Source organism: Durio zibethinus, chromosome 10 (genome assembly GCF_047325235.1).
Source record: "Durio zibethinus cultivar Kanyao isolate XHJ-2024 chromosome 10, ASM4732523v1, whole genome shotgun sequence".
Taxonomy (NCBI): Eukaryota; Viridiplantae; Streptophyta; class Magnoliopsida; order Malvales; family Malvaceae; genus Durio; species Durio zibethinus.
In genome coordinates this window covers 10,468,807-10,491,781 of record NC_143171.1, presented here as the reverse complement: position 1 = coordinate 10,491,781, position 22,975 = coordinate 10,468,807, and the positions used below count along the sequence as shown (strand labels likewise).

The 22,975-nt window shown below is 33.7% G+C and overlaps 4 protein-coding genes across 9 annotated transcripts; 3 read left to right on the top strand and 1 right to left on the bottom strand.

Moving 5' to 3' along the window:
• The first annotated feature begins 390 nt into the window (after window positions 1–390).
• Window positions 391–5,631, top strand: LOC111292673 (uncharacterized). The gene is made up of 14 exons (XM_022885167.2): window positions 391–575; window positions 685–757; window positions 851–955; window positions 1,199–1,296; window positions 1,414–1,497; window positions 1,617–1,753; window positions 1,921–1,993; window positions 2,089–2,134; window positions 2,248–2,357; window positions 2,655–2,762; window positions 2,853–2,903; window positions 3,477–3,538; window positions 3,926–4,238; window positions 4,497–5,631. Exons 1-14 carry the CDS (start codon window positions 510–512, stop codon window positions 5,337–5,339), a joined length of 2,169 nt encoding a protein of 722 aa, XP_022740902.1. The 5' UTR covers window positions 391–509; the 3' UTR covers window positions 5,340–5,631.
• Window positions 5,632–6,308: 677 nt separating this feature from the next.
• LOC111292295 (G2/mitotic-specific cyclin-2-like) lies at window positions 6,309–9,439 on the top strand. 5 transcript variants are annotated; one of them, XM_022884592.2, is made up of 11 exons: window positions 6,309–6,600; window positions 6,706–6,841; window positions 6,983–7,039; window positions 7,335–7,383; window positions 7,494–7,646; window positions 7,741–7,866; window positions 8,048–8,137; window positions 8,272–8,493; window positions 8,575–8,673; window positions 8,770–8,948; window positions 9,043–9,439. In XM_022884592.2, exons 1-11 carry the CDS (start codon window positions 6,543–6,545, stop codon window positions 9,185–9,187), a joined length of 1,314 nt encoding a protein of 437 aa, XP_022740327.2. In that variant the 5' UTR covers window positions 6,309–6,542; the 3' UTR covers window positions 9,188–9,439. The 5 variants fall into 5 exon arrangements, with proteins under 5 accessions (XP_022740327.2, XP_022740326.2, XP_089622890.1 ...); XM_022884591.2 differs by having other exon boundaries at window positions 8,767–8,948; XM_089766762.1 differs by having other exon boundaries at window positions 6,409–6,600; window positions 6,709–6,841; window positions 8,767–8,948.
• Window positions 9,440–11,399: 1,960 nt separating this feature from the next.
• Window positions 11,400–13,099, top strand: LOC111293490 (phosphoserine aminotransferase 2, chloroplastic-like). Its single transcript, XM_022886233.2, has one exon. The coding sequence runs from the start codon at window positions 11,513–11,515 to the stop codon at window positions 12,788–12,790; it is 1,278 nt and encodes a 425-aa protein (XP_022741968.1). The 5' UTR covers window positions 11,400–11,512; the 3' UTR covers window positions 12,791–13,099.
• Window positions 13,100–13,370: 271 nt separating this feature from the next.
• LOC111293489 (protein GRIP-like) lies at window positions 13,371–22,463 on the bottom strand. 2 transcript variants are annotated; one of them, XM_022886231.2, is made up of 22 exons: window positions 22,223–22,463; window positions 21,321–21,822; window positions 20,967–21,082; window positions 20,336–20,505; window positions 20,072–20,165; window positions 19,567–19,653; window positions 19,360–19,440; window positions 19,005–19,130; window positions 18,767–18,875; window positions 18,599–18,678; window positions 16,382–16,510; window positions 16,185–16,285; window positions 15,871–16,004; window positions 15,653–15,750; window positions 15,443–15,562; window positions 15,305–15,332; window positions 15,094–15,152; window positions 14,858–14,929; window positions 14,741–14,788; window positions 14,270–14,375; window positions 14,100–14,158; window positions 13,371–13,863 (listed from the first exon to the last, which is right to left on the bottom strand). In XM_022886231.2, exons 2-22 carry the CDS (start codon window positions 21,775–21,777, stop codon window positions 13,753–13,755), a joined length of 2,385 nt encoding a protein of 794 aa, XP_022741966.1. In that variant the 5' UTR covers window positions 21,778–21,822; window positions 22,223–22,463; the 3' UTR covers window positions 13,371–13,752. The 2 variants fall into 2 exon arrangements, with proteins under 2 accessions (XP_022741966.1, XP_022741967.1); XM_022886232.2 differs by having other exon boundaries at window positions 15,094–15,149.
• Window positions 22,464–22,975: the final 512 nt, after the last annotated feature.

Genomic DNA, 22,975 nt, shown 5'->3' with positions numbered 1-22,975 from the left:
TATTTTTTTTATGTGGATTTTATATCGAACACATGTAAGAGCAAAAATTATCGTATTATAATTCGTGTCAACATATTAAATATAAAATATAAAATATATTTTTTAATTTTTATCAAATCATATATAATTTTTATTATAATTTTAAATCATACCATTTTATTAATTTTTTTATATAATATCAAATATATCATATTTAAAATTATAAAAAATTATCATATCTATCCATATGCCACCAAGCAGAAAAGGGTCATATTCGGCTCCACCAGTCGGGTTTTGTGAGTTGGTCTAGAACAGGCTTAGTAAGGGTAATTAGTTTCCCAGCCGAGTCCATGGGGCCTCAGCCCAACGACAATCCTCAAATCCAAGAAGTACTAATCAAAAATGGCTTTTACAAGGAAGGAGTTGAGAACCTTTCCTTAAACGGCTTGTTCACGAACATCAAAGAGCCGGCCAGGTGCAGAGCAGGAACATTAACATAACATGGCATAACGCCGCGGGCTGAGATATCCATGGCTATTTTTGTGAGAACCAAATATTTCCTCTCCTCTCGTCTCAAATCCTTAACTCGCTTTCAGGTCTCTCCATGCTTTTGTTTTTGTCTTTGCTTTTAATTTTGTTTGAAGCAATTCGTCGAATATCTTTTCAACACGACTGAGTCTTACTTGGAATTCATTTTTGGCTTAGAAATGCAATCACACATTACAATCTGAATTATATTCTGAAATGGCCCCAGCGCCTAATCTTGCTGTTCATCCGGGTATCACTCTTTATCTAATTTTACGTTCTGTACAGCATTTTTTTTAATCATTATCTGAGAATTTAACCCTTGATTCTTATTATAATGATGTAGTTGACACGTCAAAATGGAAGAAGATTCAAGCGACCGAGGTGGGGATATCTCTTTCTATGATTTCGTTTCCATCCTGGATTGTATTGAAGATTCTTCATAAAGGAGGTAATCATCTTTTACTTTTACCCATATATATATATTTTTGTTTTCCTAACAAATTTACCTTTTCTAACTTGCTTCCTATTTCCAAAGCCTAATTAATATAGGTTCTTTAAGCTCTAAAATGCAAGCAGTTTTTTCAACTAAGTTTTTTTTGCTCCTCTAGTTTACTCATTTGGCTACATTTTTTGTATCAAAATCAATGCTACTTGATTTTGCTCAATAGTCTTCTTTTCTTACATATTTCAGGTTATGAGGCCTACTTAGTTGGCGGCTGTGTTAGAGATTTACTACTAAAAAGAACACCTAAAGATTTTGATGTGATTACCACTGCAAATCTTAAACAGGTTTGGTCACAATTTTTTTTGGTTTTCTTCTCATTCCCCTTTCCTTACCCGGAATTTATAGGGGAATGTGGTTTGATATACGATGTTTTCTATTGCTTTTGTAATATCTTGGTGCAGATCAAAATGAAATTTCATCGTGCAGAGATTGTTGGACGAAGATTTCCAATTTGCAGGGTGCATATAAAAGGTTCTATAATTGAGGTCAGTTTCTTGGTTTATTACTATCTGAAACTTTTTTATGTTATTTCTTTTGGATTATACCTGCTCAATAGTGGGAAGTTTCTTAAGATGCATTATTGAATTTGTATATGTTCTAATAGGTATCAAGTTTTGAGACAGTTGCAAAACATGATGAAGACAAAGAAAAAGCTTTATCCTATTTAATCCCAAACGGATGTGACGAAAAAGACTTAATTCGCTGGAGAAATAGCAGGAATCGGGACTTCACTATTAACAGGTATTAGTTCTCTTTTATATTTATTTTTCATGTTTATTCCATGAAAAGAGTTATCGTAATCCATATATTAGCTTTTGAAGGACCCCACTCCCTCATCTTTCTCCATGATCAAGCTTGAGTTTGATGCCATCTAATCCATAAGGATTTTATTTGAATTGTGGATGCAGCTTATTTTTTGACCCTTTTACATGTAATATCTATGATTACAATAATGGAATGTCAGACCTGAAGTCATTAAAGGTGATTCTCGACCTCTGCTAATAACAATTTTATGTGTTTTATATCCTAAACTAATATTTACCCTCTGCCTCTTCTATTTGATTACATTGACTCAGCTACGGACTTTAATCCCTGCTCGTGTGTCATTTCAAGAGGACCGTGGTAGGTGATTCTAGCTTTCTTGAGTGAAATCTCTTTTAAGATATTTGGATGGAATGACTGCTACATTATGAGACGCTTGCTAGTGGAAACTTACAGCAATTTTTCTTATGCAGCAAGAATTCTCCGGGGCTTAAGAATTGCAGCTCGTCTACGCTTGTCATTTTCAAAGGATACTGAGAGTGCAATGCACGATCTTTCCGCCTCCATTGAGGGATTAGATAAGGTACTTTAGAAATATCAGTTGAGACTTTCCTGCTGCCCAGATAATCTTTCTTCTCTCTCTCTTTCTCTCTCTCTCCATTTTTTCCTTTGTGACTCTCTGAGTTTTTTCTTGCTTCTCTTTCTTGTACCATTCTCATTTGCTCTTGCTACACCACAATTAGGCGCTAAGAACCAACCATACTGTGGCTAATTTACAACCCTTTGCCTTTGGATCCTTTTCTTTTTTGGTGTAACATTAAGGTGATATTATCAATATCTTACATCATACTTACCATCATAATGTTCTTCATTTATCCAGTTCAGATTAATGTTGGAACTGAACTACATGCTGTCCTATGGAGCTGCCGTGCCATCAATCTGCTTGCTCCAGAGATTTAACCTGCTGAATATTTTACTTCCATTACAGGTTCATACATTTTTAGCTTCTGGCTGTACGTAATTTAATTTATTGAATTTAGTCATCAGAGAGGTTATCTGAGACTTGTTTGCTTCGCAGGCAGCGTACATTAATCAGCAGAGATCTGCCAAGAATTCCATGATGCTGATGGTAAGCTTGGCTTCATAGAAAGAGCAAATCGTTTTCTGTATTTCTAACATTTTTTATGAAGGACCTCCTTATTTGTAACATGGAGGGATTTATGAAAAGTTTGGTAGCTATGTAATTCAAGCTGACTTTATCAAGCCTGTTTACCTACTTTTGGGACAGTATAAATACACAATTTTAAAAGTATTTGGAATTCAAAGTAATTTGGAGATATTGGTGCACTCTCTTGATACTCTGACTAAGTGTATACTGATAGTTGTCTAGAAAGATAAGGTTTATCTTATAGAAAGATCAATCTGAATGCTTTTTGAGTTCTGCTAACAAAATTTGATAATTATTTGTTCTCTGCAAAATAAAATAATAATTATGCTTTAGCTGGTTTGGTATGCTTAACACTAAAAATTTGATAACGTTTTGACATAATTTTGGGAAACTTTTCAAAGTGTTATTCCAGTCAATATGACACTTTTCAAAGAAGTGATATGCTTTCAACTGGCTTGCATGCATGCCTATGAACTTTCATAAGGTCTTTCAAATGCAAGAATTTTGGCTTGATGTCTTTTGTCTTTTTGGCAGAAATTATTCTTCAATTTGGATAAGTTGGTTTCTTGTGATCATCCTGCTGATAGCACTCTATGGTGAGTTACCTGTCTCTTCTTTTTTTTTTTCCTTATCAAGCATCGAATATCATAAGACTTCATCTTTGTTATTATCGTTATCAACAAAAAACTTGGCTATTGTAAAGAGCAGTTATTCTTTCTTTTGTTTTACTGGAAAGTTTTGCAATTCTCTGTTTAAACCTGTCTGCAAATTGGGTTGAAAATATTATTACCAAGAAGAATGAGCATATATGTCTGTGGAAATATTTTTGTACTGCATATGATGGTTCACATTGAAAAAAGGGTGGAAATTATCATAATATGTAAGTCCAAGGAAATGTTGGATGGTAGCCGGCGGATTTACATGTTATTATGTATTTCAGTATTTGAGATGTGCTTACTGATCATTTTTTATGCATAGAACAGGGTTGGGTTATTGATGTTTCACCTGGCATTAGTAAACAACCCTCAAGATGCTCTTGTTGTCTGGACATTTGCTTCTGTTCTATATCATGGAAAGTGGAAGGAAGGTGTTGATTTTGCAAGAGAACATACTAAAGTGGAAGTTAAATTTGTACCTGAAATCTCAGGGTTTTCGGAAACTAAATCAGATGAAGAACTTGCCAAAGAAGCTGGTCAGTTTGCATATCTGGTGCAAGATTCTGTATGGGTCTTAACAGAGACAAGCAATCTATTTGAATCAATGTCCAGATATCCATTTTCTCCATGCTCTGGTTTGGTAAGTGCCTTTAAAGCCTTTAAAATGGCATCTACTTCGTTGAATTTTTTAGCATTTCTTATCAGAGAGACGTGTTCATGTTTTCCATGTCTCAGTTAAATTAATCTGCTATTGGAAATACCCCTACATCATTCCTTGATTTGCTTGTGAATGGACTGTTTTAGTTTCTTACCAAAAATTGGCATTTTTCTGGTAGACATACATATTTGTTTATGTATCTTCTTTAGTAAATAAGGTTTTTCTTTTTTTTTCTTTCAGGTATTTATACCGAAGAGCATTGTAAACCATGCTGCTAAACTTTTTGACCTGATGATAGGGGATATTAAGTCTTTTGTAAATGGAAGAGGGAGTGAGAGTCCTGAAATTAATTACCACTTGCTTGAGAAAGGGGATCCATGTGAAACAAGATATGTGCTTGGCAAGATTATTTTAGAAACAATGAAGGCTGGTCCCTTTGGAGATGCAACAGAGATAGCCAATGGTAAGAAAGACCTGCAAACAAAGGAAATTGAGGAAATTCTGACAAATAATCAAGTTCCAGGGAAGAAGGATAAAAACCGTGCCCCATCATTGTTGGATCCTGAGGCCCAGCAAGGGATGCCGAAGAAGCAAAAATTGGTTGACCGGAACCAGAAACAATCAGAGCTATATACTGCTACAAAGAAGCAAGAAGTGGATGCTAAAGAGTTCCAGGTCTTGGCCAAGAAGCACCAGAAGTCAGCCAAGACATGCAAGTTGTCTGAATGTGATATAAACTCGATGCAAGGAAACTTATTGTGGAAGGAAATAGGTCTTTTACTGAATAAGGAAAGGACAGCGGCAACGGAAGAGAAATGCAAGAATGATAAGGAAAAGAAAACTAAGAAGCATATGAAGGTAGTAGAGAAGTTGAAACACCATATTTCACCACATGCAGTTAGTAAGAAGCAACAAAGTGTAGTTAGCAAGTTTAATTTTAGCCAGGATGAGATGGTTAAGTGGGAACAGCTGTTAGGGAAGGAAGTTTGCAAGGAAGAGGTGAAGGAAAAAACTGAAAAACATAAAGCTATAGCAGGAAAAGAGAGGAGCGGTCGAACTGTACTTTCTAGTCTCTTCAAGTGATTATTTCGTTATTTGCATGCTATAGCTTTGGACAGCAACAAGGTAGAGGCAATAACTGACCAGTAAATTATCTTATCCCTACGGGCTTTGGGTTTGCTTGTTACCTGACTGAAACTTTCATCTGTACCAAAGTTGTGTGATAAAATCTTAGAGGTAGATGAAGCATTTTCGTAATTTAAGTAGGTAATTGCCATTTGTTAACAAAATTTTGACAGCTGAATGGGTTGATATGGTTATAAGCATTAACATGAGTACTACATTTTGTTGCGGAAATAAAGAGTTGGTTAGTGTAGATATCAGGTTCTTTTCACCATGTTCTGTCTGTTTTGTCTTTTAAATGCTTGTGCTTCTATTTTGAATTTTGATCAATTGCTCAATCCAAACTGTTGGTCTCAGTTAAAATGGTATATAATAAAGGATAAATATTATGGAATATGATCTAACTAGACAGCTGCAGTGCAGTGGAGTGAAGAGTAAATTTTCATAATCAAAACGGTTTTATTTGAATTGATTTATGCGAGACAACATTTTTTCTCTTATTTTTAGGCGTTCTTTGAAAAAAAAAAGAAATATTTTTCTTAAGAGATTTTATCAAATTTATCCCCATCTACCATGCAATTCAATTTAATGAGGAAACAACGTTGATTGATTTATTTTTATCAGATTTTAAGATTTAAACGTGAAGTTATTCATGTGGATTTTAAAATGATTGTTTTTCTGGGCATGAACATGATATGATAAAAAGAAGGATACCCCAAAGTGGGAAGAGCGCATCTCTCCGGCTCACTAAACTCCAAATGTCAAAACTGTTTTACAAAATTAGCCTTTGATTTTGTCGAGAACCAAAAAAGTAATTTTGAAATCAGATGCGGCAGCCCACATGACAACCTAGGTGACCGTTGTTAGGACAAACTAGGAAACTCATATCCCTCTCTCCATCATATAACGGTCACTTCTCATAAGCGAGCCGTTGCTTTTGAAAATACCACCCTTTTTTTTTTTCTCTCTCTTACCCTTTCAGACAAGCTCCCCCTCTCTACTTATCTAACCACCTGTATTTGTAGATTTCAGCACCAGGGGGGCCTTTGCTTCTTTAAATGCTCTTTCTTTTACTAATTTAAAAGGGTTACCTTAGTCTTGTTTTATTTCCTTCTTCTTGTGGGGCGGCTCGTGGTTCTTCGTTCTTTCAGATAATCAACCAAAATGGAACATATATCTGATGAGAACAATCCTAATCTTTTCAAACCCACAAATTTTCAAGGTATATTTGGTTCCACTTCTTTTTAGTTCAAGATTGAACAATGGGTGTTAAACCCAAGAATCTAACATGGGTTTTCTTTTCTTTTCTTTTTTCTTTTGAATAAAGAAGGAGGTGCAGTTATAGGTTGCAGAAAGTTTGGGCAGGAGATTAGGCACAACAGAAGAGCTTTAAGTGTCATTAATCAGAATTTAGTTGGTGCTAAAGCATACCCTTGTGTTGTTAATAAGAGAGGCTTGTCAGAGTATATCTCTCAATTGCCATACAAACACATACACACTCTCTCTCTCTCCATACACACACACACACACATATATATCTTCTAAATGATCTTTTGCTTCCTTGTTTTCTCTTCAAAATAACTTAACAATGTTTTCTTGCACAGAAGAAATGAAAATTTTGACAACAACCAGTTTGATCCAGTGCACAGACCTATTACCAGGTTAGAGTTTGAACCTTTATTTCTTTTTTTGTTTCTACTTTATCTTTTTCTGTTGCTTGGCTAATGAGTAAAGGTACAAAAGAAAAGAAAGTTTAAATTTTGGATCTTAGATCTCAGACAAATGTTCAGACAGAAAAACAAAACCTTGCAGTCAACCTTAAAGTGATTTTTTTTTTTCATCATTTACAAATCAAAATAGCATAGAACATTATAGATTCAACCAATTTTTTTATTCCTTAACGGTAAATAAATGAGCTTGCTTCTAATTACTTCATTTTGAGATGCTGAATTTCAGGAAATGTGTTGCCCAAATTTCTAGTATTAGTCAACGGCATCGCCCCGAGGTACCCCACAACTCCACTCTCTTTAGGGACGAAACATAAAACTACTTAGTGTTATAATCTTATTAATCCATGAGAAGAACATTATTTCTGATGGCTTGTCCCTTCAACAGGAAAATAAGAAGCTGAAACCATCAGTTCCAAGCTCAAATGAGTTTGGAGATTGTATATTTATAGATGTGGAGGAAAGCAAGGCATCTGTAGACCACCCAGTACCCATGTTCTTAGAAGAAACAGAAACTAGGCTCAGTGAAGCTGATGAGATGGTATATCTACTTCATGTTCTCTCCCTCTTTTGAACTCTTGGAATGTATTCTTTGTAGGCAAGTCCATAAACTATGTTTTGGTGAAATTGGATAGGAGGAAGTCGAGATGGAGGATATAGCTGAAGATGCAATTGTTGATATCGATGGCTGTGATGCAAAGAATCCACTGGCAGTTGTTGACTATGCTGAAGATTTGCATGCCTACTATAGAAAGATGGAGGTAATTTAATTTGGATTATAGTAGAATAAGATTTTGTTTATAGTTTAATTTGGCTTAGTAAACACTACAGCCGAATAGCAAATCTATTCTGGTTCCTAGAAAAGCAAAAATTTTAGATATGCCTAAGATTTTGTGATTTTTAATCACCCGAAAAATGACAAAACCAGCTCACTCTATGCAGAAATTTAGCTGTGTTTCACCAAACTACATGGCGCAGCAGTCTGACATTAATGAGAAAATGAGGGCTATACTGATTGACTGGCTTATTGAGGTATAGAAATGTTCCCTACTGAACCCCAATGCCTTGAATGGTAAATGATTGGGTTCTGGTTCAAGCTTTTATGATATAGAATTCTATTCAAATCATCAAATCTAAGGATCATATTGGCTTGTGCAAATCAACAGGTGCATGACAAATTTGACCTCATGGGGGAGACATTATTTCTTACTGTTAATCTCATAGACAGATTTTTGTCCCAGCAAACGGTGGTGAGGAAAAAGCTTCAGTTGGTTGGACTGGTTGCTATGCTCTTAGCTTGCAAGTACGAGGAGGTTTCTGTTCCTGTTGTAGGAGATCTTATCCTTATATCAGACAAAGCTTACTCTAGGAAAGAAGTTCTCGAAATGGTAGTTAATTATCCGATTCTGCCATTCTGTTAAACTGCAAAGCAAAGGAGCACTAACATTTACCCTTTTCACATGCTGCAGGAGAGATTGATGGTTAACACATTGCAGTTTAACATGTCATTTCCAACACCATATGTTTTCATGAGGAGGTTCATCAAGGCTGCTCAGTCCGACAAGAAGGTCAGTTACAACTTTTCCACCCAGCTTACTAATTAAGTGCAACTCATGAGATATTGTAAAGCAGCTTACTAAAATTTTTTAATCTATTTAAAGCAGCTTGAGCTTCTATCCTTCTTCTTGATTGAGCTTGCCCTAGTGGAATATGAGATGCTTAAGTTCCAACCATCACTATTAGCAGCTGCTGCAATCTTCACAGCTCAATGCAGTCTTTATGGGTTCAAGCAGTGGAGCAAGACATGCGAGTGGCATAGCAGCTATTCAGAAGATCAGCTATTGTGAGTTTTTCATTCCTTTTAATTTCTTCTCAACTGGGTAATCTATATAGGAATAAGTTATTAAGGATTTTGGTTTGTTCTTTGATGGTTGCAGAGAATGTTCAAGACTGATGGTTGGTTTCCATCAGAAGGCAGCAACGGGAAAACTAACAGGGGTACATAGAAAGTACTGCACATCCAAGTTTGGCTACACAGCAAAATGTGAACCTGCAGAATTTTTACTGGAGACCCATCCATAGGAGAGGAATGTATAGGCAGCTACTGACTATACCTGATTTGATGAAGAAAGGAGGACAGCTAATACAATAATTGAGCAACTTCGGGTTGCCCTTGGGAATTAAAAAAAGTTTGAAAATTTTTAAACCTGCAGCAAGCAGCCTGGGTTGATTTCTTTTTCTGTGTACGTTCAAATTGAACATAATTTCTCACTGTAATTTTCTGTATTTCCTTGATACAATAATTGGCCAATGATGATACATTCTTTTTTCCCACGTTTCTTCTTTTTATGACCATGGTACCTTTTGGGTCAAAAAATGAAGAAGAAGATGAAAAAGTTGAGAGAATGCTTTTAACAAATCAGCCAACATCTATGGTAAACGATGAATCAAAATAATTTTTTTTCAAAATTTTTTTATATTTTATATTATAAAAAAATTAATTAAAAATTATATTTTTATATTTTTTGTAATATAATTTATTAGTTAGATTTTTTTATTTTTAATAGAAAATAGATTTTTTAAAAATTAAAATTAAATTAAAAATTTCCAATTCTTTTTTTTTAATTCAATATCATTTTAGAAATAAAAAACATAATTTTTATTAAAAATATTATTTTACTTATATATTATTTTCTATTTGAAAAGATTATCTTTTTAAAATATTAAATATCTTTTTTTTCTTAATCAAATAAAAAATATTTCATAAAGTATGCTTTATAAAAAATAAAAAATATTTTAAAACTTATTTTTATTTTAAAAAATAAAGCTTTTAACCAAAAATAGATTCAAATTAGATTTTGCAGATAGAAAATAAATTTTTAATAGATAATAAATATATTTTTTAAAATGATATGAAAGTTTTTACATAATATTTTAAAATGATATGAAATTTTTATTATTTTTTTAAACCGACATAGAAACTTAATTTTTAAAAATGATATGGAATTTTGAAAATATTTTATTTAATTTTGACCTAATATTAATTTTTTAAAAATCTATTATGTGTTAAATAAATTATATCATAATAAAAATAAAAAATGTTTTAAATTACAATATTTTATAAAAATATATTTGAAATATATAATAATCAATTTTTTTAACTATTTTTCCTTTTTTTTCTTTTTCACAAAACATATTTTATAAATATATAAGGAAAAATGAAGATATTCAATGTTTTAAAAACTAGATTTCCTTTGGATAGAAAATATTATTTTTTTATTATAATTGATGAATAAAATAATATTTTAATAGAAAATAAATTTGTTTGTTGTTTAAAATGATATTGAATTTTTTAAAACAGGAATTTTAATTTTTAAAAATAAATTTATATTAAAAACAAAAAATTAACTAATAAATTATATTACAATAAAAAATATAATTTAAAATTTAAAATTTTATAAAATATATATGAAATACAAAAAATTTAAAGATAATTTCATTCTTTGTCTCTAAATTTTGAAAAAAATTATATCTTAATCTTTTTTTGTCACATAAAATATCAAGTTGTATCATTAGGTTACGTCGGTTGATATTTATTATTAATTTAAATAATTTATATAGATAAAAAAATGATTTTAAATCATTGAGAATTTAATTAATCTTTTAAAAAGTTAGATATCAAAATAGATTTTGAGTAAAAATTTAAAAACTGAAGGTGTATTAGCCCGACCATTTAAAACTTTGGTGTGCCATGTTAGGTGGTGTAAAATTCAAACGAAAATACTTCATCTATCGGATTCAGACCCTTTTGTTAAATAAATTCTGTTCACCTGTTTCCAACTGCAACGTGCTGATGTTGGCATCCAAATGAGTTTTTTTTTTTTTTTATACATTTATTTATTGCAATGGAAACGTAACAGTTGACTCCTGTTATAGTTGCTTATTCAATTTGAGTCTTATCAAACACAATATTAAATACAAATTATTAGTCTGACAGATCCCCACTTCCATTCCTCAACCAAAATGGTATTACGTAATTGACTGATTAAACTTGAATAAATTTTCGAACCACAGTTTTGATTCAATGAGACAGAGACGACAGTCAAAATCCTCCCCTTTAATTTGCTTCGGCAAACCAAATATACTGCTACTACTTGCGATGGTACCCCTCTCATACAATAAGTAAATTAGAGAATGGAGTTGTTCGAGTAACTCTCAAACGACGCCGTTGTGTTTGTCCACTTCTCTCACCAACCCAAAAATCAAGACGCCGTTTCCCTTGTGAACCATTTGAACAATCAAACACTTTCTTTATAAACACTCCCACTTGCTTTCGGATCTTTCCACCAACCTTCCCCTAAAAGATCTTGCTTTCCTTCCATCTCTTCGTCCCCGAAATCTATAGCCATGGCAGCCACAGCCTCAACCACCTCTCATTCCCTTCTCCTCCAAAAGACCCCTCAAAATCACGCCTTTCTTAAACCCAACTCCACCACCTTCACTCTCACCTATCAAAGGTCTCCCAAACCCTTCTCCATCTCTTGTTCAGCAACTACTCCTACCCAAGATCGCCCCTTGGTCCAATCCCAACCTCAAGATCGGGTCTTTAACTTCGCCGCTGGACCCGCCACCTTACCCGAGAACGTTCTCCTCAAGGCCCAATCCGAGCTTTACAACTGGCACGGATCTGGCATGAGCGTTATGGAAATGAGCCACCGTGGAAAAGATTTCCGTTCTATTATTGAAAAAGCAGAGGCCGATCTTCGTGCCCTCCTCAACATCCCTGAGGACTATGCCGTTTTGTTCCTCCAAGGTGGCGCCACGACCCAGTTCGCTGCTGTCCCTTTGAATCTCTCTCGGCCAGATGACACCGTTGATTATCTGGTTACCGGCTCGTGGGGAGACAAGGCTTTCAAGGAAGCTCAGAAATATTGCAAGCCAAAAGTCATTTGGAATGGAAAATCAGAGAAATACGTCAGGGTCCCTTCGTTTGATGGTTTAGAACAAAGCCCAAATGCCAAGTATTTGCATATATGCGCTAATGAAACTATTTATGGGGTTGAGTTCAAGGAATATCCAGTGCCCAGCAACCCAAATGGGGTTCTTGTAGCTGATATGTCTTCCAATTTTTGTTCCAAGCCTGTTGATGTAACCAGGTTTGGGTTGATTTATGCTGGTGCGCAGAAGAATGTGGGGCCAGCAGGGGTTTGCATCGTGATCGTCAGGAAGGATCTTATAGGAAATGCACAAGAGATTAGCCCAGTGATGCTTGATTACAAGATCCATGCTGAGAACAACTCCTTGTATAATACACCTCCTTGTTTTGGGATTTATATGTGTGGGTTGGTGTTTGAAGATCTTTTGAAACAGGGAGGACTGGAAGAGGTTGAGAAGAAGAATAAAAAAAAAGCTGGTATATTATACAATGCCATTGATGAAAGCAAGGGATTCTACAGGTGTCCTGTTGAGAAATCAGTAAGGTCACTGATGAATGTGCCATTTACATTGGAGAAGCCAGAGTTGGAGGCTGAGTTTTTGAAGGAAGCTGATAGGGAGAAGATGGTGCAGCTCAAGGGACATAGGTCGGTGGGGGGCATGCGAGCTTCTATTTATAATGCTATGCCCTTGGCTGGAGTTGAGAAGTTAGTTGCGTTCATGAAGGATTTCCAGGCAAGGCATGCATGATTCATGCCTCTTGCTATACAAGGGCGGTGGTTCTTTTTTTTTTTTTTTTTTTTCTCATGAAGGTGTTTTTGTTCTCTCTTTATGTTTGCTTTCGTTTTTATAATGTCGGGTAGGTTTTTAAGTACTATGGATGATAAACTGCAAGCTATTCTTTGGGAAATGCTGGAAGTTCCAAGCAGCGGAAGTTTAGCAAGATTTTTGTAAGAGATTGACATGATTTGCTACTTTCGTCTCTGTTTTAGCTTCTTCGTCGTACAATGTTAAATAATAATCTAATAAAAAGAAGGTGGCTTGAATTTTTATGTTTTATGTTTTCCATTGTCAATTGCACCACACTTATATTAATATACAAGTTTATATGCAAAACTGCCGACTTCACTTTTGCCGCAGTTTACATTCCCTCCAAAAAAACTTGCGATGTTGCGGACCTCAAGACAAAGAATCAAGAAGAAACTCTTGCTTAGGGCATTAGATCAAGTTCGATGCAAATCGGAACAAAAATTTATGTCGGAGGTTGTTAATCTAAGCAGCCAGGATACTTTGATTTGATGGATGTCATGAGCATATATAAACAAGGGGAAAGACAGAATATCAGTGCTATATATAATTTGAGTTTCTTCCACATGCTTTACTCTACATTGAATTGTGAAAATCAAGGATTAAAAAAAATGAAAAATAATACATTTGTCAAGCACTCATGCTTACTACTGAATGGAGCCGAAATAATTTGCTAAGGCATTTGAATTTTGCTGTAAGTATACCACATTCTCCCTCGTGAGTGTTCTTTACAACTGAATCATTACGTAATTGATAACTTGATGTTACAAAAAAGAAAAATACAATATTTTACTGTAGCCACCGCTATACTTTTGAGTTTCCACAGGCAGAGAGCAGACACCTATTGTGGCCGAAGCAGGAAAGCAGATGTTGAAGATTTTCTCATCCAACCGAAGAATTCTATATTATGAAAATGAAAATCTTGAGAAAAGAGAGAGGGTTGATCCTGAAGCTTCATTTGCTGGGCTGGGCGGAACATCGGTAGAGGTGCGGTAAGCTTGTTGACACTTATGCATCTGTGGTCGCATATACAAAGGCCAATGATGCCATAAAACAAGAGATTCTTCAGTAGGTTTATAAGTTTCAAGTATTTACACTCTCATTATTTCAACTAGACAAGGACACTAGAATAAAAGGATTACTGTGTGATATATTATATGTAGGAGGCAGGAAGATTCGCCTAATTTCAATATATCATGTATATAAGCTTAAGCCACAACATTAAGCATCAAGCAGTGAAATAGAAAATCACCTCTTCAGGACTAAATTGAAGAAGCATTCCTACAACAGGTAGTAGAGCTTCCACTTCACCTATTCAAAGAATCAGCAAGGCACCAAAACATTATGTGCATTGATATTTAAAGGGTATTAAGCAGGTGAAATTAACAGAACTCCTGCCTGTGTGATTGTAAAAGTTAGTACCTGTTTCAAGAAGCTTTAGGATAACATTTTTCAGATATGTCATATCAACACCTTCTCTCTTTTTTGATCTTTCCATGTTGCGGAGTTCCTCCTTCAGCATAGCCTCCTACATTTGTGACACATGAAAATACATACGGGCAACAGAAGCTAGCAATTAAAACTTCATCATGGTACAACCTATATCCAAAATAACAACCCCCCTTTCCCCCAAAGAGAAGTTCTTTTCACTGAATAACGCAGACGGTAAAGGAGAACATGGTATACTCTTTGTTGAAAAAACAAAATAATTCAAAATGAAGAAAATTAAAGTTTGGTATGACACAAAAGAATATCCATCTCATTTCGTATTAGTGCACTTTCTGCCACGCCGGGACCTTGTCTAATCAGATAAAAGACAATTTCCAGACTAACAGAGGACTTAATCAGAGGTACAACACAAATGAAACAGCATAAGTCTAGACCTCTTTATACCTGTTGACTGTGGAGGCGATTTTCACGTTCAAGCTCCTCAATTTCTTCCTGCATTAAAGCAACCATCAAGAAACCAAACTGTGGAGATATAACTAAAATAGAATGGATTTTACTAACCTGAAGGGCTAAAATATGTCGCTGCGATTGTGCCAGCTCTTCCTCTCTCTGAGCCTGCTGCCTTGCCAAAAGCTAAATTTAAAAGATAAGTTAATGCAAAATCATTTTGATAATCTATGATATATGCTTCTATTTACATACATAGCAAAGAAAAAGATATTTATCAAAAACAAAAGTTCCTAAGTCACAAACCCACCCCCCACCCTGGGAAAAAAGAAAAGGAAAATTGACATTACCAGAATCTGCTGTTCTGCTGCAGAGGTGCTTAAATTCGGACCATCTTGTTTTTGTGCTGCTGAAAAAATCAGTTTGAAAGGAGACATCAGACAGCCGCATTGAACAATATGTTTAAATCCACAAAAAAAAAAAAAAGACAGAAAAATCTATCTTTCTATCTAAAAGAAGAATAAATATTAGTAAGTGGTAACACATAAATACACATCATACCTTTGCTGTAATTCTCAGCGTGATCAGCCTGAAAATTTCACTTCATTATCAGCCCAAAATTAACATGCAAAACACCTCTCTAGGGTGTTGAGGTTTGAGGTCAAGGTCTACAACTATACAAGAGAAAGAGAAACATACCAATGGTCTCGATTCCAGAGATAGTTGAAGATTCTTGTTGTCATCCAAAAGTCTGGAAATTTCTTTATCCTTATCCTCAATCATTCTATCAGCAAGGTCGCGGAATGATGCATGCTCCTCCTGCAAGTAAAGAATCCAATCAATAAAAGCAGAAATAAAAATTATTTGTTATCATCTAAGTCAAAAGGGAGGAAACCAAAAGCTGGGCACCTTCAACTGCTTATACCGCAGCTTCATCTCCTCTAATTCTTTTTGTATATCTTCACTAAAGGATGCTTCATTTTCAGCAAGGAATGCTTCGCATCTAACTGTAAATAAAGAATTATGAATAAAACTTTATATTCAAAAGTTTAATCTAGAAACACACTCTAGGAGAAAGAAAAATAAAGGAAGAAAATGAGAAAATTGGCCAAGCATAGAGACATTACATTGCCAAGTTTCTTCCAAATTTTTAAGGTCTATTTCCCATGCAGCTTTCTCTGATTGGTGACGAGCATTAGCAGAATCAAGATTCATCTCTAAACTTTTGATGTGCTGTTTGGCATTGTCAAGTGCTGCATCTCTAGCATAAAAGCAGAGTGAAAACTTCAGGAAAGAGTTCAAAGCACAAAACATGTTTAGCCTAAAATCCTAAGATATTATATGTTTAGCATCCCTTTTTTTTCCTGATTAGTGTCATTGATAGCAAAAATTCGGTACATAATCTCTATATCTCATCATGGATGTTAACTTATAATGGTACCTTTCTTCAAGTTCTTTTTCATGATTACATAAAACATCCTTAAGTTTTTGATGGGTGCTATCCCTTTCTGCAGATACCAATGTTATTTCTCTTTCTACCTCCTGCAGCAACCAAAGAAATGGTTTTTTTGTGATCTTTTAAAGACAGATGAAATGTGAAATACAAAGATATTATTATCTTATACTATGATATTATACTTTTAGTGCTTCTTCAAGTGCTTTTATTTGTTCAGAGTCTATGGCTGCAGCTAGCTCAGCATCCTTTTTCTGGAGAAGTGCATGTGCACGAATTTTATAAGACGAAAATTCCCTTTCAAGGCGGCCAATCTGCACAAAATCAGATGAATGTATCAGGGTCAGCTATATATTTATGTCTGTTTGCCTATTTATTCAGCTAAAATAAAAAATTTAATCCTTAAACAATATTAGCATCTTTCTCTGGAAATGCAGACTCTATAATATTAATTTTGTAGAGATTCGAGGAAGGAGAAGGTGTCCACATGGCATCCCATCCTTCTTCCAAAAATTTGCTTTTTTATTTTTTTGTTTTTTTACTTTATTTTTTATTAGAACTATTTTTTTTTTTACTTTTTAACATATTTTATTTATTTTTTAACTTTATTTTTTTACTAGATAAGTTTTGTTAAAAAAAGTCAATGGACATAAGGATGATAAACAATCTGTATCCAATTGGTTTCAATTCACACCAATCCAATATAGGTGTTTTTTTTTTTAAATCCGATATCAGGCCCAATTTTTTTTTTTTTAAATTGAGTCAGGTCAAAGATAGGTTTTTAAGGTGCACCACCCCCTATCAAATGTCTATGTGGCACCTCTTTCCTTTTTTTTTTTTCTTTTTTCCTTTCCTTTTCTAAAGTCTTTTATTTTTTTTTTTAGGTTTCTTTTTTTATTTAATTTTTTCATTTTTTATTTTTTTATTAAATAAATTTTGTAATAAAAAAATCAATTGAGATAGAAATCACAAAATAACCCATATTCAATAGGTTTCAATTCACATCGATCCAATTGGTTTTTTTTTTTTAATTCAAAATAATTGGATAGAGTTTTTTTTTTTTTTAAATTGAACTCGGATAAGAGTAAAGTTTCAAATCTTACGCCTTAACCCTGATATATATAAAAATATATTTTATTATTTATTTAATTCTATATTTATATATGTATGATATTAAAAAAAGTTTTTATTTAATACCTTAATAAATTCAAGTGCCGCCCCATTTGACTTTTATTGTCATTTTCTTTGTTTTTTATTTTTTTTGTTAAATAAATTTTATAATAAATGTATGGATGACAAAACATTTTATATCTAATAGGTTTCAATTTGGGGCGATCCAATTGGTGCAGCTTTTTTTAAAATAAAGATTGAGTCAAATTTTGCCTCTTTGAATAATTTGTGTCAAATTGGAATCAGTTTAGGTGCTTTGCCCCAACCCTTGAGATATTTAAAAGAATAGATTCTATTATTTATATATGTTATATTAATAAATATATTATTTAATATTTTAATTTAATAAAAAACTATATTTATATATAATTAAGTTATAATTCATATTAAAAAATAAATCATCATCCATACAATTAATATTCTAGATTTTGGAGCTCTACTCTTTTTTTTTTTAAATAACTTTTTTTTATTTCTTTTCAACTTTTCTAAAAATTTATTTTTTTATTTTTTTAATGAAATGATGTGATAGCGCTAGGTGTCCTCTAAACCTTCTCCTTTGTTTTTAAAAATTTTTTATTTTATTTTATTTTTCTCTTTCTTTCATTTCTTTTCATATCTTTTTTGTAATTTTTTACCTATTTTTATTCCTTTTCAACTTTTTTTTCTAAATCTTTTTTTTTTTATTCTTTGATGGCATAATGTGATGGTGTTAAATGTCCCGTACACTCATTTTGTTAATTTTTTAATTTCATTTTTTCCTTTCTTTCATTTCTTTTCATCTTACCAAATGTCTTTTATTTTTTACTCTTTTCCCTTTTTCACATAACTTTTTTCTCTATTATTTTACTGTACATGCAACTCTTACTTTTTTTAACTTCTTTTTCCCTCACAACTCTCTTAAAAAACAATATGAGGGAATAATCATGATGGTTGAATGGGAGGTGTTCCAGTAAGGTTGAGGTCCAAATAGGATATATATTTATATTTGCCTTTAATTTGTGTTTGTGTCTCTTAAATATTTTTATTATTTATTTCTAAAGAAATACATTTATATTTGTCTGTATGTTGTCATCAATTACAATTTGGCATAAAAATTTTACTTCTTATATTTAAAACATAATTTAAAAAAAATAAAAAATAGTCCCACAACGAAGCGCAGTCTAGTTCTAGTCAATATAAATATTGCAGGAAAAAACTAATTGAATAAATGAATTGCAGATATAATTTAATACCTCTTCTTTTGCAGCTGCTAGCTCAGCCTCTTTAGTACTTAGTATCTGGGTTTGCACAGATGCCTCTAGTTCCAGTTGACCTATCCAACAAGAAAAATAAATCTTCATTTTCTTGCACATAAGTAATAAATTTAAAGTTACAACGGTTCTCTCTGAAATGGTTTATACTTCTAATTTTAGCAGCTTCTATTTCAGCACGAATGCAGTTACTCTCAGTAATTTCCAGTTTTGTTTTGAATGCCTGAGAGGCAGCTTCCCAGCTTTCCTTTTCCTTCTCCTGAAGACATCACATGGTTTGTTTTACATAACAGGAAAAAGAAAAACATGTTAACAAACTATATTTGTCATTAATGACAATATTGTTCCCAATAATGGCATTTACTTATTTGAAGAGTTTGATTCATACATGCTCGTGTTTGAGGTGTGAAAGCTCTCCTTTAATAGATTCTACAGCAGCTCTTAATCGCGCAGCTTCGCCAGTTGAAGCTGCATCCATCTCAGCAATCTTAGACTCTTTCTCTGCCAATAGCACCTGCAAAAGTACGTCTCCATAATGCTTAATCTATCCTATCTCAGAGAACCTAGCAGTGGTGCACAGAATGAGAAAAACAATCCCCACAATATCCCCCCTCCCCTTGCCAACGACAGAAGAAAAAAGTTAAAACTTTAAGTGAAGGACTTAAAAAAAAAAAATGTATTCAATCTCCATCTAGGGAAAAAAGATGCTTGTCTTTCATCTTAACAGTGACAATAAATCTCACCTGCAGCGAAGAAATTGTTTCAGTGGCTTTGGTTCTATCGGATAAAGCATCAGCGATTTGTGCTTCCAAGCTCTCTTTATTCTGATGAAGAAGAGAGCGGCATCAGAGAAACTAAAGCACCATTCTTGTAAGGTATACCAGAAAGAAGAGAAAGCTCTAAGCATCTTAACCACGATTGACACATTCTACATCTGAATACCAATTTACCTTCTGATGTTTAGCAGCAAGCTCAGCAAGTGAAGCTTGCCTTTTTTCATCTGCAACTTGTAGTAATCCTCGCAAGTCTTCCAACATCTAAGATGTGAGCACATATACATCAAGAATTTCAGTTGTAAAATACACTATAAAGACTAAGCAACAAAACATAAAATCCATTCATTGGAACTGATGTTATTGTTAACTCTGTTTCATTTTTAGTGGTTCACACATAAAGTCACCAAGAACTGAGTAGTTGATGGTCAAATTGATGATACAATAATTTTTGAGTTTTAAGGAGGAATTATTTAATCTTTTCAAGACCTAGGATATGCTTGAAACATTAAAGAAAAGACAAAAGCAAAAACGAAATAGAGGTTTAATAGTTTGCCAAGAAGCACAACATACATGAAATATCTTTATATTGGAACACATGAAACTAGCTAAGAACCAAAGACATTAAATATACATTATAAAGGAAATTTAGCATCACTGATCATGCAGCTTTACATAGTACCTGTTCTTTCTCTAAAAGTGACTGCTGCAATGCCTCAAGCGCATCTTCTTTATGTTGCATTGAACGGCGGAATTCTTCAATATTATCTCGGAGTCTGTAGGTTAAAAGCATCACAATTACAAAACGAAGTGACAAATAAGGAACAAAACTCTTATTAAGCTCTATCAGTCAATGTTAAAGACATCGAGATTCATAATAAAGGATAAATCCATTTTTTTGGTTCAACTGCATTGATAGGATTATGCATTTCAACAATGACTATACTTATTGTTTGCACTTCTTAGTTGCTGTCTCTCATTATCCATTGCTTTCAATGCTTCATTTGCTTGTTGCCGTGTTCGCTCAAGCTCTTGCTGCAGTCCTGACTGTTGAGATGATGCTCGCTCAGCTGTTTCATTAACTTCATGAAGCCTGGCCTCAAGGTCATCTTTTTCCTGAAAATAACAATCTCCAAACAACAATCTAACTTAGTTCCCATGCAAACATGAAGCCTTCCTTACATTATTTTTCCTGATATAAAACCATAACAACACGAGGAAGATATGCATTTAAACACTTAAACTGAATATCTAAAATGCAAGGGTGATACATATGCTTCTCCTAGTTATCTGTTTATCAAATTGACCCGTTGACTTTTAGTGGAAAACATTCCCCAGGGATGTGCAATATAGGAGCAAACTTCTTATACTCAATGAAACAAATTATGCTAAACAGGTGACTGCACCCCTCATAAAAATAGAGGGGTGTCAGTGAAAAAAAAGTTGAAAAATCCTAGTATTCACTTCAACAGAGACACAATGTTCAAATCTATTCTTATCAGGGTCCAACAAAGGAACTTTGCCATAGTATTATAAGGCATCAAGTTTAAACAACAGAACCAAGGGACAAAATTCACCTTCTGAACCTCTTGAATGCGCTGTTTCGCACGCTTGTGAAGCCTGTTAAATTTCAAGTCAAGCTCACTGTATTTCTCCTCACGCTCCTTTATTTCTTGGTCCAACTTTTGTTGAGCTACACCATGACCAATGGTATAGACTCAGAACCAAAACAGAAGACATGTATTACACTAAAAACAGAATTTTCCTTCTCTTGTTATCTGAGATGTTTTTAAAACAAACAAGTTGTCAAGCCTGTAAACTAAGTTTGCATTGGGCCAATTTTCCAGAGCAAATTCCTTTTTTATTTTTTAAAATACAAAAAAGGAGGGGGGGGGGGGGGGGGGGGGCAAGTTTAAACATGCTTTCCTGACCTTCAGCAAGTTTGCCAGAGAGTTCTTGAGCTTTGGCATCTGCTTCTGAGTAGACCTCTCGAAGATGCTTTAAAGCCTCCTCTGCTGCAACTCGTGTTTGCTTTTCTTCCCTAAGTTCTCTGCTCAAAGATTCTATCCTTTCATGTAGTTCTTTTACATCTGATGATATCCCGGTTTCCTGTCCGGTTGCATTAGTTTGTTTGGATGGACCATCATGTTCTGATTGGAAAATTTTCAAGCTCTCCAGCTGAGACTTCAGGAATTCATTCTCAAATTTGAGCTCAGTAACTGTCTGTAAAAGCTGATCATGAGTGTCATCTGAACTTAAGTTGCCATCAACCGCACCATTTTCCTTGGAAAGATTTCCATTTGTTACAGACAATTGTCTCTCAGGCTTCAAAGAATCATCTACCTGAGTTTCTGGCACTCGAGTAATCTCGCCTCCCTCCCCAGACATTATCACACTCTATGGTACAATAGCACCACTGACCTCAGCTGCAATCTAAAGATTATAAATGGAAATATTAATCTCCACGCTATTAACCATAAACCTAGCAAATCAGACAGCTAATCAGCAGTACGTATTTATGATACAATGCACGATAGAGAACAAGCCCTACGTTCGATTAATGCTCTCAATCGCTCGCTCTTTGATCAGAATGAAAGATTAATCTATAATCTCTTGAGAATCCACATTTTCGGTTAACGGTTTCGTAAATCACGAAAGAAAAAACCATCAATTCTAATGAAAACATCAATTAGTTTAATATTTGTGACTGAATTGTGGGAATCGAAGCCAGGAAATCAAATCTTTAGTTGCAATTACAAAACAGCATGAATTAGATCCGAATTCGAAAACAATTTCGAAATGGAGATTGAACAAAGAATTAGGAATTATGTACCTGTGGAATGAGAGAGAGAGAGAGAGAGAGAGAGAGAGAGAGAGAGGGATCGATTCGATAAGGTTCCGTCCAACCAATGCTTTGCTAAGAAATTATGTAAACAAGAAAAATAAATCGGTGGAGAAAGTGAAAAGACTGGAACTTTCAGTTTTGAGAGTAAGACGGATGTGGATATTGGGAACAGATGGGATCTCTCAGGGCAAGAGGTAAAGGGCAGAACATCTATTACCGCCCTGTACCTGTGCTGCTGATTTATTTTCCAGTTTTTTAACAGCAGAAGAGAGAAGACGTGGAATCTCACGATCACATGAAGGGTGTTTCAGTAATTATAATTTATCATCGGTCCGTATTCTTTTTGGGGTTTTTAACTGGACTACGGTTTCTTCTTTTCAAACCCAGTTTTTTTTTTTTTTAATGGAGATTTCTAAATGCACCTTTTTTTTTACATTCTATTTTTTTTAATTTTTTATATGTAAAATTATTTAAATATTTGTTTACAAATTTTCGAATATTTATTATTTTAAAAATTTATAATATTTTTTGAAAATGCATTTTTTAGAAATCAAAACACTTTTGAATGACTTCTTGAAAATGCTGAAAAGATTAAATTTTATGAAAAATTATAAAAAAAAATTTTAAATTATTTATAAATTTGTAAAATTTTAAAAATTATTATTAAAAAATCACAAATTTTAAAATTAATAAAAAAATTTACTTTTACTATTTTATTTTAGTAAAAAAATAAAATTTGAG

Excerpts from the sequence above, each read along its gene's own strand:
- LOC111292673 (XM_022885167.2), top strand. The coding sequence starts at position 510 with ATGGCTATTTTTGTGAGAACCAAATATTTCCTCTCCTCTCGTCTCAAA. Across the intron at positions 576-684 it reads AATCCTTAACTCGCTTTCAG|AAATGCAATCACACATTACA; the intron begins GTCTCTCCATGC and ends TTTTTGGCTTAG. Across the intron at positions 2,358-2,654 it reads CCATTGAGGGATTAGATAAG|TTCAGATTAATGTTGGAACT; the intron begins GTACTTTAGAAA and ends TCATTTATCCAG.
- LOC111293490 (XM_022886233.2), top strand. The coding sequence starts at position 11,513 with ATGGCAGCCACAGCCTCAACCACCTCTCATTCCCTTCTCCTCCAAAAG.
- LOC111292295 (XM_022884591.2), top strand. The coding sequence starts at position 6,543 with ATGGAACATATATCTGATGAGAACAATCCTAATCTTTTCAAACCCACA. Across the intron at positions 7,647-7,740 it reads TCAGTGAAGCTGATGAGATG|GAGGAAGTCGAGATGGAGGA; the intron begins GTATATCTACTT and ends GAAATTGGATAG. Across the intron at positions 8,949-9,042 it reads TATTCAGAAGATCAGCTATT|AGAATGTTCAAGACTGATGG; the intron begins GTGAGTTTTTCA and ends TGATGGTTGCAG.
- LOC111293489 (XM_022886231.2), bottom strand. The coding sequence starts at position 21,777 with ATGTCTGGGGAGGGAGGCGAGATTACTCGAGTGCCAGAAACTCAGGTA. Across the intron at positions 18,876-19,004 it reads CACACCTCAAACACGAGCAT|GAGAAGGAAAAGGAAAGCTG; the intron begins GTATGAATCAAA and ends TGATGTCTTCAG. Across the intron at positions 13,864-14,099 it reads TTCAATTTAGTCCTGAAGAG|ATGCATAAGTGTCAACAAGC; the intron begins GTGATTTTCTAT and ends ATGCGACCACAG.